General features: G+C 32.7%; 1 protein-coding gene across 3 annotated transcripts in view; it reads left to right on the top strand.

The window, feature by feature from the left end:
- Window positions 1-12,862, top strand: part of HDAC9 (histone deacetylase 9) — an 829,181-nt gene extending 816,319 nt beyond the window's left edge. For 2 of the 3 annotated variants that reach the window (XM_039862473.1, XM_039862475.1), the window contains exon 27: window positions 7,158-12,862. In XM_039862473.1, the coding sequence (XP_039718407.1) occupies window positions 7,158-7,197 (40 nt within the window). In that variant the 3' untranslated portion in view covers window positions 7,198-12,862. The remainder of the gene's footprint in view (window positions 1-7,157) is intronic. The other variant, XM_039862486.1, reaches the window with a different exon arrangement.
- The last annotated feature ends 1,346 nt before the right edge of the window (window positions 12,863-14,208 follow it).

Genomic DNA, 14,208 nt, shown 5'->3' on the forward strand with positions numbered 1-14,208 from the left:
TTATTAAAGTAGTTATGGATGAAGCTTTCCAAACCTGAAGACAGATTTGGACATCCAAGTTCCAGGTTCCTTGGAGAAGGATCCAAAATAATCCTCCAAAACACCTTATTATAAAACTGTCTAAAATCAAAGACAAAGAAAGGATTTAAAATTTTTTTCTCTAATATGAGGGAACCTTAATAAGGCTATCAGTGGATTTCTCAGCAGAAATTTTTCAGGCCAGGAGAGAATGAAATTATGTAGTCAACGTATAGAAGAAAGAAAACTGCCAACCACAATACTTTATCCAGCAAAGTTGTCCTTCAGAAATGAAAGTGAGATAAGGACTTTCCTAAACAAACAAAAGCTTCGTTCATCACAATAAGACCTGCCTTATGAGAAATGCTAAAAGTTCTTCAAGCTGAAAAGAAAGGATGATATTTAATAACATGAAAACATACGAAAATATATAACACACTGGTAAAGGTAATTATATAGTCAGATTCAGAATATTCTAGTATTGTAAATGGTGATGTGTTAATCATTTAACTCTAGTATAAAGGTTAAAGGACAAAAATATAGAGATGAAAAACTGCCATTTGTGACAACATGGATGGACCTCGAGATATCATGCTAAGCGAAATAAGCCAGACAGAAAAAGTTGAAAATCACATGATACCACTTAAATGTGGGATATAAACCTAAAAGCAACAAATAAACAGGATGAACAAACAGAGATTCATGGACATGGACTATAGACTAGTGGTTACTAGAGGATAGGGGGTAGGGGAGAAAGGGATAGGTAAATGGTTAAAGGGGGTCAAATATAGGAGGGTTTGGGGAGGGTTAAGTGGGTAAAGGGGATCAAATATAGGGAAGCTGAAGGAAACTAGACTTTGGGTGGTAAACAGAAAATGGAATATATAGATGTCAAATTATAATGTACATCTGAAAATTATATAATTGTATTAACCAATGTTACCCCAATAAACTTAATAAATATATATATCAAAAATAAAAAATAAAAAAATAAAAGCCCAGGAGCTGCAATAAATAAATAACTATAGCTACAATAATTTGTTAATGGGTATACAATATAAAAAGTTGTAAATTTTGACATCACAAACAAAATGTAGGAAAGAGTAAAAGAGTAGAGTTTTGTGTGCAACCAAAGTTAAGTTGTTATCATGTTAAAATAGTCTGTTATAACCATAAGATGTTTCAAGTAACCCTCAGGATAACCATACACACACACACACACACACACACACACACATGCAAAAAAAATGAAAAAATTATAATAAATACACAATATGAAGAGAATGTAATCAAAGTATACCACCATGGAAAATCATCAATTCAAAAGGAAGACATCAAGAGAGGAAGATAGGAACTACAAAACAGAAAATAATTAACAAGGTGGCAATAGTAAAACCTTACCTGTTGATAATTATTTTAAATGTAAATGAATTAGACATGCCAATCAAAATGCATAAAGTGGCTGAATAGATTTAAAAAAAAGACCCAACTATATGCTGCTTACAAAAGACTCACTTTAGTTTCATGGACATACATAACCTCAAAGTGAAGGAGTAGAAAAAGATATTCTATGCAAATGAAAACCAAAATAGAGCAGGAAGCTGTACTAATATCAGAAAAAAAATAGATTATAAGTCTAAAATGTAAAAGGACACAAAGAAGGCCAATTTGTCAAGATACAACAATTGTAAATACATATGCACCCAACATCAAAGCACCTGAATGTACTGGGAGTAATAGACAACAATACAATAATAGTATGGGACTCCAATACCCCACCTTCTACAATGGATAGATCATCCAAACAGAAAACAATACAAACATTGGACTTAATTTATACTTTACACCAAAAATACCTAATAGATATACACAAAATATTTCATACAATAGCAGGAAAATTCCTTTCCAATGCACATGGAACATTCTCCAAAATAGGTTATATGTTAGGTCACAAAACAATTCTTAGCAAATTTAAAATGATTGAAATAATAACAAGTATCTTTTCTGACCACAATGGTATGAAACTAGAAATCAGTAACAGGATAAAAGCTGGAAATTCCACAAATATGTGGAAATTAAGCAACACACTTCTGAACAACTAATGGATCCAAGATTAAATCAAAATAAAATTTTTCTTGAAACAAATGAAAATGGAAACACAACATAACAAAACTTGTGGGATGCGGAAAAAGCGGTGCTAACAGTTAAATTTACAGGAATAAATGCCTACATTAAAAAAAAAAAGCAATCTCAAATAAACAGCCTCACTTCATACCTTAAGGACTAGAAAAAAAAAGAACAAACTAAACCTAAAGTTAGCAAAAGAAAGGAGACAACAAAAATCAGAGTAGAAATAAATGGAATAAGAATAGAAAAACAATAGAAAAGATCGATGAAACTAAGACTTGTTTTTTTGAAAAGATTTTTTTTAATGCCAAACCTTTAGTTAGACTTATCAAGAAAAAAAAAAGAGCAAACAAATAAATAAAATTATAAATGAAATAAGAGACATTACAAATGACATGTCACAAGTACAAAATGTCATAAGAGACTACTATGAACAATTATACGCTAACAAAATGGGCAACCTGCAAGAAATGGATAAATTCCTAGAAACATACAACCTACCAAAAATGAATCATTAAGAAATAGAAATTCTGAACAGACCAATTACTAGTTAGGAAATCGAATCAGTAATCAAAAACCACTCAACAAAGAAAAGCCCAGTCCCAGATGGTTTCACTGTGAATTCTTCCAGAAATTTCAGGAAGAATTAACGCCAATTCTTCTCAAACTTATCCAAAAATTAAAGAGTAGGAAATGCTCCCAATTCAATTTTTGCAGCAAGCATTACCCTGATATCACAGGCAGATAAGGATACTACAAGAAAAGAAAATATAGGCCAATATCCCTGATGAACATAGATACAAAAATCCTCAACAAAATACTAGTAAACCAATTTTAACAGCACATTAAAGGATCATACACCATAATCAAGTGCCATGAGAGAATGGCTCAATGTGTGCAAGTCAGTCAGTATGATACACCACATTAATAGAATGAAAGATAAAAATCCTATGATTCCCTCAATAAGTGCAGAAAAAGCAATCGACAAAGTTCAATGTCTTTGACAATAAAAACTTTTAGCAAATTGGCGGTGGAAGGAACATACTTCAACATAATAAAGGCCATATATGACCTACAGCTAATATTATACTCAACAGTAAAAGGTTGAAACTTTCTTTCTAAGATCAGAAACAAGACAAGAGTGTCTCCATGTGCTAATAACATGATCTTAGATGTAAAAAAAAAAAATCCTAAAGACTCCACTAAAAACCAATTAAAACTAATAAACAAATTCAGTAAAGTTTCAGGATATAAAATAAGATCTATACACCAGAAAGAATAATGACTCAGATGAAATAACTTGAAGAATAAATGGAAAGATATTCCATGTTCATGGATTGGAAAAGTTAATATTGTTTAAACATCATACCACCCAAAGTCATCTATAGATTCAGTGCAATCCTTTCAAAATTCCAATGCCATTTTTCATAGAAAGAGAAAAAAACAACCCTAAAATTTATATGGAACTACAGAAGACCCTGAATAGCCAAAGCAATCTTGAGAAAGAACACAGCTGGGGACATCACACATCCTGAGTTCAAACTATATTACAAAGCTAAAATAGTCAAAACAATATGGCACTGGCATAAAAATAGACATATAGACAGTGGAACAGAATTTAGAGCTCAGCCATAAACCCTCACATACATGGTCAACTACTATTTGACAAGAGAACTAAGAATACTCAGTGGGGAAACAATAACCTCTTCAATAAATGGTTTTGGAAAAATTATATATTCACATGTAAAAGAATGAAATTGGACCCCTATCTTACACCAGTCACAAAAATTAACTCAAAATAGATTAAAGACTTAAATATAAGACCTGAAACTATGAGGCTGTTAGAAGAAAACATAGGAAAAAAGCTCCTTGACTTTGATTTTTAATATGACAACAACAAGAAAAGCAATAAAAATAAACAAATGTGACTGCATCAAACAAAAAACTCCTGCACAGCAAAAGACATTATCAACAAAATGAAAAGGTGACCTATAAAATAGAAAATATTTGCAAACCATATGTCTGGTAAAGGATTACTATCCATAATATATATGGAACTCATATAATTCAATAGCAAATAATAATAATATAATAATAATAATCCAATTTAAAAATTGGCAAAGGAACAGAATGTTTTTCTAAAGAAGATGTGCAAATGTCCAACAGCTACATGAAAAGTTGCTCAATATCACTAATCATCAGGGAATGCAAATGAAAACTACAGTGAGATCTCTTTTTACATCTGTTAAATTGGCTATTATAAAAAAAAGATACCAAATATTAGTGAGGATATGAATAAAAGGGAACCCTTGTGCGCTGTAGGCAGGAATATACTTTGGTCCAGCCACTGTGGAAAGTAGTATGGAGGGTCCTCAAGAAATTAAAGATAGAACTACCATGTGATCCAGTAACCCCATTTCTGGGTATACATCCAAAGGAAACAAAATCACTATCTAGAAGAGATATCTGCACTCTCATGTTTTTGCAGCATTATTCATAATAACCAAGACATGAGAACAGCCAAAGTGTCCATTGACAGATGTGCCGCGTCCAGCGAGTGGTAAATCCTGCCACATCCAGCGCAGCCCTGGAAAATATGCCTGAGTGGGAACAGTGGGAGATTGAGAAAAGAAAGAGGACAGAAAGCTGGGATCAGGAGGTCCACTGCCCACTGCGGGTGGAGCAGTGGCCCAGTTTTATTTTTGCAAGCTGCTTTTATACAAGAGCATACAATTGCTAACTAAAATAAGATTATCCCCACCCAGCCTACACACTCTGCTATAATCTTTTGCATTTCCTTCTGCTGGAGGCTGTGAGTGTACTCCCTGCCTCCTGCCTCAGAGCAACGCTGCATTGTTCTCCCATCAGTTCGTACTTCCCCATTCTTAGGAGGGTTCTTAGAGGTGAGGCAACCCTTGGTTGACCTCACAGTTTGCAAAGACCTTGTCAGCTCGCAACCCACTCTCCACACAGATGAATGGATAAAGAAAATGCAATATATATATATACACACACATACAAACAATAGAACATTATACAGCTATAAAAACAAGGTTCAACATGGTTTTCACCTTAAGAATGACAAAATATCGGTAATTATGTGAGATAAAGGGTGTGTTATTGTGGCAAACATTTTGCAACATATTGTGTATCAAATTATCCCATTGTAAATCTTAAACTTCCACAGTGTTATATGTCAATTATATCTCAATAAAGCTTGGGGGAGGCAGGGGAGAAATAAAATTCAGTGTTCATTGGAGTACCTAGTTTGAGAATTCTATACTTATATTATCCACATGATCTCAGATGTAAATTGTTGCATGTTTGCATATAAATTAAATGTTTTCCTTAGTTTAAAATTTTTGTTCTGAGAATGCTGATAATTTCCAGTCAAAAGGATTTTAACAGAATATTAATCATTTAAGTAGATTTATCTTGTATAGCCATTCAAAACACTCTCACAGCCTCCTTATTCAGTACATTCTTGGATAGGCTGCAACTTCCTAAGAAATGATTTTTATTTTTAGTGTTTCACATGGACTCGTTTGAAACCTTCTTTTTGGTAATATTAAATATTGAATAACTAATATTTCTCATTCTTTAGAGGATGCATTAAAATCTCTTTATTACTATTCCATGGATAAAAATCTTCCTTTCAGTATTTTAAATTTATTATTAAAATGCTGTTAAAATGCCAACTACTTAATAAATGCATAGAAATCTTGGCTTTTTTCCTTATAAATCTTTAAAATAACATGGTGAAATAGTTCATTTGTCTTCATAAATAGCTGTGTTTAAAATATAGCACTTTTTTCTAATATGACATTAATTTATTATAGAATACTGGCAAATACATAAATAATATGAAAAAGAAAATGAAAACCATCTACCTATTATTACACCACCCAGAGAAAACCATCATGCATTTATGGTGTTTCCTTATGGTTGCACAGTCATAACTCTGTGTCTATATGCTACTCAACACAATTTTGTGCATATATTAGATGACGAAAGGACAGATCCAAAGTATTAAGTAACTAATGTCTCATAGTGTTTGTTGTTTACAAGTCAATTTTACATTCTTTACTTCTTTTTTAACTTGCACTAATCTTGTAAGAGACATTTTTTTTCTCATGTTTTTAAACTTAAAAGAAACACAGCTTCACAGAAATGTAGTTACAGTCGCAACATTAGCAAATCAGAGAGCTCAGATTCAAACGCCTTTCTCCTGCCATCTAAAATTACCGTATTGTTCCCTTGACAATCCAGCTCCCTCATGTACATGGATTCCTGCTACAATTTGTCCTTTTGGCGAAATTAAAAAATCATTCTAAAAGTTTTCCTTAAAACACCCGCAGAGTGTTACTAAATTAAGGTTAAATCTCATGTATAAATTTTCAAGCAATTAGTTTTGGGTTTGCCCGAGCAGAACACCCCACAGATGATGCCGAATAAAAACTATTTACACACTACCATAGTGCATTTCTTGTAAAAATGTTGGGTCTGTAGCAGTGATTTGCTAATCAAATTCAGAATTTGATTTGAAATGCCTCCGGCAGGCAGCCAATCCAGTTATGAAAGAACAGAAGCAAACACCAGAGCCCTGGTGAGTTTCCTCCAGAAGCTAGCAGAGTCCTTTGCTCTAGTTAGCAAACTGGTTCCATAGGAAATCACTGCAATTGCTCCTAAAATAAAATATCATAGTTAATTTTTCAATAAATTATTGGACTATACTAGACACAAAACATGTACATTTTGGAACCTGGAGTTATAAAATATTCTGACATGTTTTAATATAAACAGGAACATTTCCAATGATTGCTTGGATCTAAAATGTTTTTCCACTTGACATTTGTTTATACTTCCTAGGAAAGAAACTCTATTTATGGATAACTGAATAACACAAATAAACATCAGAGAGAGCTGAAAAATCAGCTTTGATTATGCATGAAAATCTACAATGTCATTGTGTACTCTTATGCCGTATTCTGATTGCCTGTTTATTTTTACAGAACTGCTGGTGAGCCTATGGAAGAGGAGCCAGCCTTGTGAAGTGCCAAGTCCCCCTCCCCTCCCATATTTCCTGTGTGTGACATCATTGTGTATTCCCCCACCCCAGCACCCTCAGACATGTCTTGTCTGCTGCCTGGGTGGCACAGATTCGGTGGAATATAAACACTGGGCACAAAATTCTGAACAGCAGCTTCACTTGTTCTTTGGATGGACTTGAAAGGGCATTAAAGACTCCTTAAACGTAACCGCTGTGATTCTAAAGTTACAGTAAATCACGATTGGAAGAAACTGCTTCCAGCATCCTTTAATATGCTGGGCGACCCACTCCCAAGCCCAAAGTATGTACTAGAGACATCCAATACAGCATTAGGTACTGTTAATTTACAAATGCTATGACAACCAGTGAAATTTGGGGCAAAACCTAAGAAATACTCATTTCTAACATTCTGATCAATTTTTTATTGGGCAACTTTTTTGTCAAACAGTCTTAGATTGTTTACAGGATCTGCTTTCAGCTATAAACGAATGGCTAACAATTCCCGACAGATTGCAGGGATTTTTTTTGTTTTGTTTGTTTTTTGGCCTTTCTTTTAACACATGGCTCAACTCTTGCTAGTTAAGAATTCAACATGGAGGAACTGGGCTGAGGCTTTTCCAGTGGAATAAACCACTCTATATCTTAAAGTCCAAATGCCAAAGGAAACTCAAACACTGTAAACAATGGTGCCATATTTTATCTTACTTTTTTTTTTTTAACAAAAATTACCCTATTTCCCTAATATCCCTGTCTGTGTTCTCACACACAGGTGATTTGCAATTGTATTTGAGGATGAGGACCTGTATTTGAGGACCTCCTCCCTTATACATCCCTTGCTCTGATGACAGTAGCTTTGAGCATACTGTCCATGGAGGATCTTCAGTCCCTTCGAAAACTTTTCAAAGATTGTCTTAATTTGTTCCAAATCTGTCCAGAACTTATTCTCTCAATTTTCTTTTTCTGCCTTCCATCACTTCCTTCTTACCCTTCATCCCGACTTTCTATAGAAAAGCTAAAGATTACCCTAATCTCCCTGATTACTCAGGAGCTTTGAGTATTTATATTTTTACTTTCCAGGTTAACGCAGTTGCTTGGTCTAATGTGTTCATTTAGCTGTGAAACCGCTGAGGTGAATATGGCTTGAGCAATGTTACTGAATTTTTTAGATCTTTGAAATGTGATAATGAAGGTGTTGCCTACTTGATGTCACCTTGAATTGAGTTAACCTTGAAGTTGTGCCTTCATGTGAAAAAAACAAAAACACAAACTTTACACATGTTGCCTTAGTGTCAAAGGCTAAAAACAATGGACATTTATTTATTTCTGAGGTTAAAAGCAACTTAATAAATATAAGAAGGTTATCCCCTTACCTTACAAAATTCTATTTCAGTGTATGACTCTAACACATAAAGACACTGATGTAGAATATCTTGTAATATTTAATATCTGACAATGCTTTCAAAAGAGTTGGTTTCTTTTTATATATTTTCCTAACTCAAAGGATATATTAAAGCCATAAGTGAAGATTGTCATGCTTTTATTCAGAAATCTGAAAGAAAACTTAATTAAAACAAGGTTTTAGGGAAGGCCATGATATGAAAGATATGGAACAATATGGTTTTAGTTAAAGAGGACTCTAACCTGTAAATCAAAGATGAAAGATTTCACTCAAGTAGAATTATATAACTCCCTTTTGTTATACAGTCAGACCATATTTTTCATGCATTTGGTTTTTTTAGGATTACCATTTTAATTTTAAAGACTTTTATTACATATACAAAAATGGCTCAATACTTGTTTTAAAATCTTAGAAATTTGAGACACCCTTTGAAATAGGAAATCTGAAATGGAATGTAATTCAGTATTAGGTTAAAAAATTACTTTCACTGCATAAGGTTAAGGTCAATCTCAATTCAAAATAGTAATGAATATTTTTATAAAAAATTTTTTGTAAAAATTTTTTTTGAAAAAATTTATTTTCAGAGAAATTTTTGCCAATCATATTTGCTAGCTCTTGCTATTTTGCTGTAATTCCTTGAGATTTACTTAGCGAAAACCAAATAATGGAGCCAAAGGCAAAAAAAAAAGAAAAAAGAAAACCTCCCATCTTTAAAAAGGAAAGTTATATCATTTTGTTTGGAAGCATAATTGTGGCTATTTAAAATCAATTTGATAATTACAAACCTCTATTATTACAAACCTCACAGTCCTCCCAGATATTTTTTAAATGTTGAATAAACAAATGGAACAGTATAGTGCAAACATACAAATTTACTTATGTTTCCTACAGGATAATCACATAGGCTCTTTCACAATCTCATAATAACTCAGACATAATTAACAAAAATAATGTTTATGAGAAATCTATAAAAAAATGCTAGGAGTTCAACTTAATGATTCAATAATAGGTACAAAAAGAAAATGTAAGAAAATTAATTTTCTCAATTATATAGTACAATCTGTGGTTGTATATTCAATTGAAAAACAGTTTTATTAGATAATAAGTAAAAGTGACCTCAAATGGTAATAGAGACTATTTAAACATTACTTGGTAAAAGGGAAGAACATTTTTAGATAAAATATTTTTAAATATTTAAAAAAATTTAACCAATAATGGAGATAGAAGTCAGCTTTTGGAGAAAACAGAGCTAGTTAAGAAAAACTACTTATAAACGCATTTCCACTACCAATCCTAGAAACTGAAATCTTACCTTCAGTTTTGACTATTACCCTTTGCAAAACTCTTACACACCTCTCACTGACGACATGGTGAATTTGAAAGCAGGACATCTCACATAAGGATTTCAGAAACTACAGGGCTTGTCCCTTTTAACAATTCAGTACTGTTCTATTTCTGAAGGTCAGTCACAAAGCTTTGTGGATTTACTGGGTTTCTTTACAGACTCCATATGGAAATAAAATAGAATGATCATGTGGAAAGTCTCCTGGGAGACAATTTCTCTTCAATCAGCAGTTTTCTACTTATTTTCTATCCCAGTATTTATATTTAGGGCAATTTATTTAAATATTTCTTACTATTTATCTTTTGAAAGTTTACTCTCAATTTGTCTCAATGAAACTATTAAATGTCTAATAGCCACCAAACGAGCCAAAGGTTTCTGTCTTAAAAGTGATTAATTCTGAGCTTGAAATAATCACTTCGTCAGTTTGTTATTGTCATTTCTAGCAGCATCTATCTTAACATTCTTTTCCTGCTTCAGAAATGAAATCATTTGACTTGCTGAGAAAAACAGATGAAAAAAAAAAAATGGAAAACAACATACCTGTTCAACTATTCCATAAAGAGGGCATTTTCACCTCCAAAAGAAATGAAAACCAGATGACTTATGCTAAAAAATGAAGGCATTTTATTGTTGTCTTCATAGCTGATCATCACCATGGTCGTGATCATCATCAAATGCCTCTTGTGTTCCCAAAGGGCACAATTTTGGAGCTCCAGCATATTTTATACTATTCACTGCCTCTTACATGAGGTATTATGAGTATTACATCATCTTCATTAACACCATCACGAAAATACAGAAGTGCCTTTGTATGGCTTCCTTTCCTGGTCACATTTACATTGAAAAATTATACCCTTGCCTCCTAACAGCTTTTTTTTTTACTCCATCAAATGTTTCCTGAAGCACAGCCTGATTGTCACATGGCCAGAGTATAAACTTTTTTGATGAACATGGTATACTCACACAAGATTCTAGAGGTTGGTTTCTCCAAATCAACTACATTCCTTTTTTTTTTTTCCTATGATGTACCTGGCAAGTTTTATATAATGGTTTATGCAACAACTGAGTCAGTTATGAACATCCTGCAAATAGCAGGGTCAGACAATTGAATCTTCAAATAGTGGTTTGATGCTGCTTGGAGTTGATCTCAGTGGTAGAGTAATAGGGTTGAAACTATTTTTCAAACCATCTTAATTCACAACCTGAAACATTTAGGTAATATGTGGTGAATTCACCTTACAGTGCCAATCATTCTCACTGATATTCTCCTTTCCATCCTCCTTTCCTTCCTCTGTCCAACTGCCAGTACCAAATTGCCATATCTAATCCATCAGAACAATTTCTTAAATCTCTATTTATGTTCCCTAAATAGAAACCTTGGCATCTTATTTTCTGAGGCACCACTAGGTATACTCTATTTCATGCTATTTTATATAAACAGTCTAGTAGATACTCTAGCTTCCTTTTTATCTCTTTCTTTTTAAGAACAACTTGACTTTTTTACTATTCTTATCTTAAAAGATCAAGTTATTTTATTTCGGTCTACAATTTTGGACCTGACACTTTGTTTTATTAATACGGAACTTTTCTTTTTGTCTCAAACATAGTTTTCCACCATTCTTGCTACTACCAAATTGTGTTGTGCTAGTTATCTCCTAGAAAGGATGATGGTGCATAGACTTTGCTTGCTTTTTGGATGATATCTTTATGAGTCAAACTCTCAAAGCATAAACTCCAAACTGAAGAAAGAATGGCACAAGAGAAATTTTAAATCGATATTATTTGAAAGTAAGATATTTCCAGACTATTCAAAGAAAATTGGAGTCTTTTTATTTTTCTGTTTGGGCCTTAGGCACATTAGAGGCAAATGTTGCAACATCAAATAAATTACAAAGGGTCAAATGTTCTGTGGGACATTGTGGTCATGTCCTTTAGGCTTCGTTGTAGTGCCTTTTCTTGGAGTTGGCATTTTATGACAATTGATAGAAATGTTGCAGCAATATCTGGCTATTGCTTTTATTAACCTAAAATTGAGTAGAAATGGGGTAATAAATTTAGGAATTAAGAATTCTAAAATCTGAGAATGAATGGCAATTCCTTGGGTATGCAAACATTGTTTTTAGATAAAAATCTCCATATGGTCTTTCTAAATTGTAAGATTCTCAAACTCTTTCTGGATAAAAAATGTCAGTGTCTATCTCCACAACAGCTGGGTTGTATGAACTTGTCCTTTCAGTGGTTGCTGAGTATAACAAGCATGCTGTTAAAAATGAGTGACCATTTAGTGGATTATAGCCTAGACATTTTGTGTCATTTGAAAGCAAGTATCCTGATATTTTTAAATAAGGTGGGCAGAGCAGGCAGGAATCCAATATTTATTACTCTTGTAATTAAACACTCTAGACCAGGCTTGTTGATGTGTATGCCAATAATCTGGAGTTTCTGGTTTAGTGTAAAATTTAAATGTCTTTTCTATCATGGTCTGATATCTGTTTCTGTAATAAGATCAGTTCGTTGTCCTCTGTGCACCAGTGGTTTTGCCCTTAATTTTTTGGCTAGCATTCACCAAAATCTGTCATCCAGTGCTGCTGAGAAAAATACATGTTGCCAAACTTTTATTCTTAAAATTGTGCCACCAGTGATGTTTTCCCAGATGTGAAAAATAATTATCTAATAAAGGATTAATACTTCATAACAATACCATTGTTGAATATGCTCACACAGTGTTCACCTTCTTTCTGATTCCTTTTTTGTATTTGAAAATATTGAATAGAAAATTCAGAGGTGTGTTCCAAATTATTGTTGATGTTATTAATACCATGACTCTTCTTCAAAGCGGATGAATGATCCCCTTTTGTCTTGTTTTCTACTGAATTAGATTTTCCTCTAGTCCTAGTGCGAATAAAAGTTATTTGAAATAAAAGTGTTCCGATTTTTCTACCTCCTTGGGGCCTACCATTAGATTCTGAAAAGTAGATATTTGAGAAATATTTATTGAATAAATAAAATATTACAAATAAACTACTGTGACATATACTGTTCCATTTTCAAAATATGAAAGGGTTATCTGCAAGTGAATTATCTTCATAGTGATGTGAGAATCAAAAGAGAAGAAAAAGTAAATTGAGAGTTGCTATTTGAATAATTTGCTGGTCAAGATAAAGAACAATAATACCTAACATATGTATCATTTCTCCATTTTCAGATGAGAGCGTGGAGCATGGAAAAGGTTAACTCATTTACTTACCCATTGTTACAGATAGTAAGAGATAGAATTAAATTCCTATCTATGTCTATCTAGCTCAAATCTGTCCTCTCTCCAAATGGCATGATATGTGAAAGATGGATACTAAAGGTATTCTTAAACTGACTAACCTTCAGTATAGACTGTATGCTCAGTCTCTGCTAATCTTGCGATTTTATTAAATTATCATTTTAAATGGGTCTGGTAATTGTGGCTAGCTTTATACAGTAAGTACAAATTACAAAACAGTCCTTTTTTTCCCCCTTTTCAACATCTTTCTTTTACGTAGCCAAGAACCCTAAGATATCTTTGGAATACATATTCCAAAAACTCTTGAAATCTAATCCAAGACCAATACTTATTTTTGTATTGTATAACCCCCTGCAATGTTTAACATTTTAAAACATAACTGTTTCCAATGGACAATGGTTTGGGTTCCTTCTGGGAAAAGATAGTAATATTTTGTCTAACAGAAAGTAAACTTGAGATGGAGTGGGTGGGTAGAGTTGGTTTCAATGGTAAACACCGTTGGTTTAATCAGATTTGTCAAATGGCAAATGTTACTTCATGATTCTTTGTTTCTTTTAAATTTCTGTGGTGAAAAGGGAGCAATTGAAAAAGTGGAATGTGAGAAAAAATAAGAATGAATTACAGCTATTTTTAAAAAGTAGTTTGCAGTTAAAAATAGAATAAGGAATTTTTTTTTTCACTACTTAGCATTTTTAGAATTATTTAACTCAAAGTACTTCCAAATATTGTAATTACTCCTTAGCTTTGGAATATCAGTATCAATTCTTATGGTCTTCCCAGTTTACCATAAGTGGATCATTCCCAACATATCCTAATTAGTACTTTGAAAAACGAATAGCTGTTCTTCCGGATGTCATAAAAAGAGAGAAATAAGATTCAAAAAAAAAAAAGGTAAATGAATTCCTTTTTTTAATCTTTAAAAAACTGGAAATATAATAAATAGATTAAAACATTGTATTTATCTTAGATCAAGTAAACTTTAAAGGTTTTAGTAT

This window comes from Pteropus medius, unplaced genomic scaffold, assembly GCF_902729225.1.
Source record: "Pteropus medius unplaced genomic scaffold, Ma_sr-lr_union100, whole genome shotgun sequence".
NCBI classification, from domain to species: Eukaryota; Metazoa; Chordata; class Mammalia; order Chiroptera; family Pteropodidae; genus Pteropus; species Pteropus medius.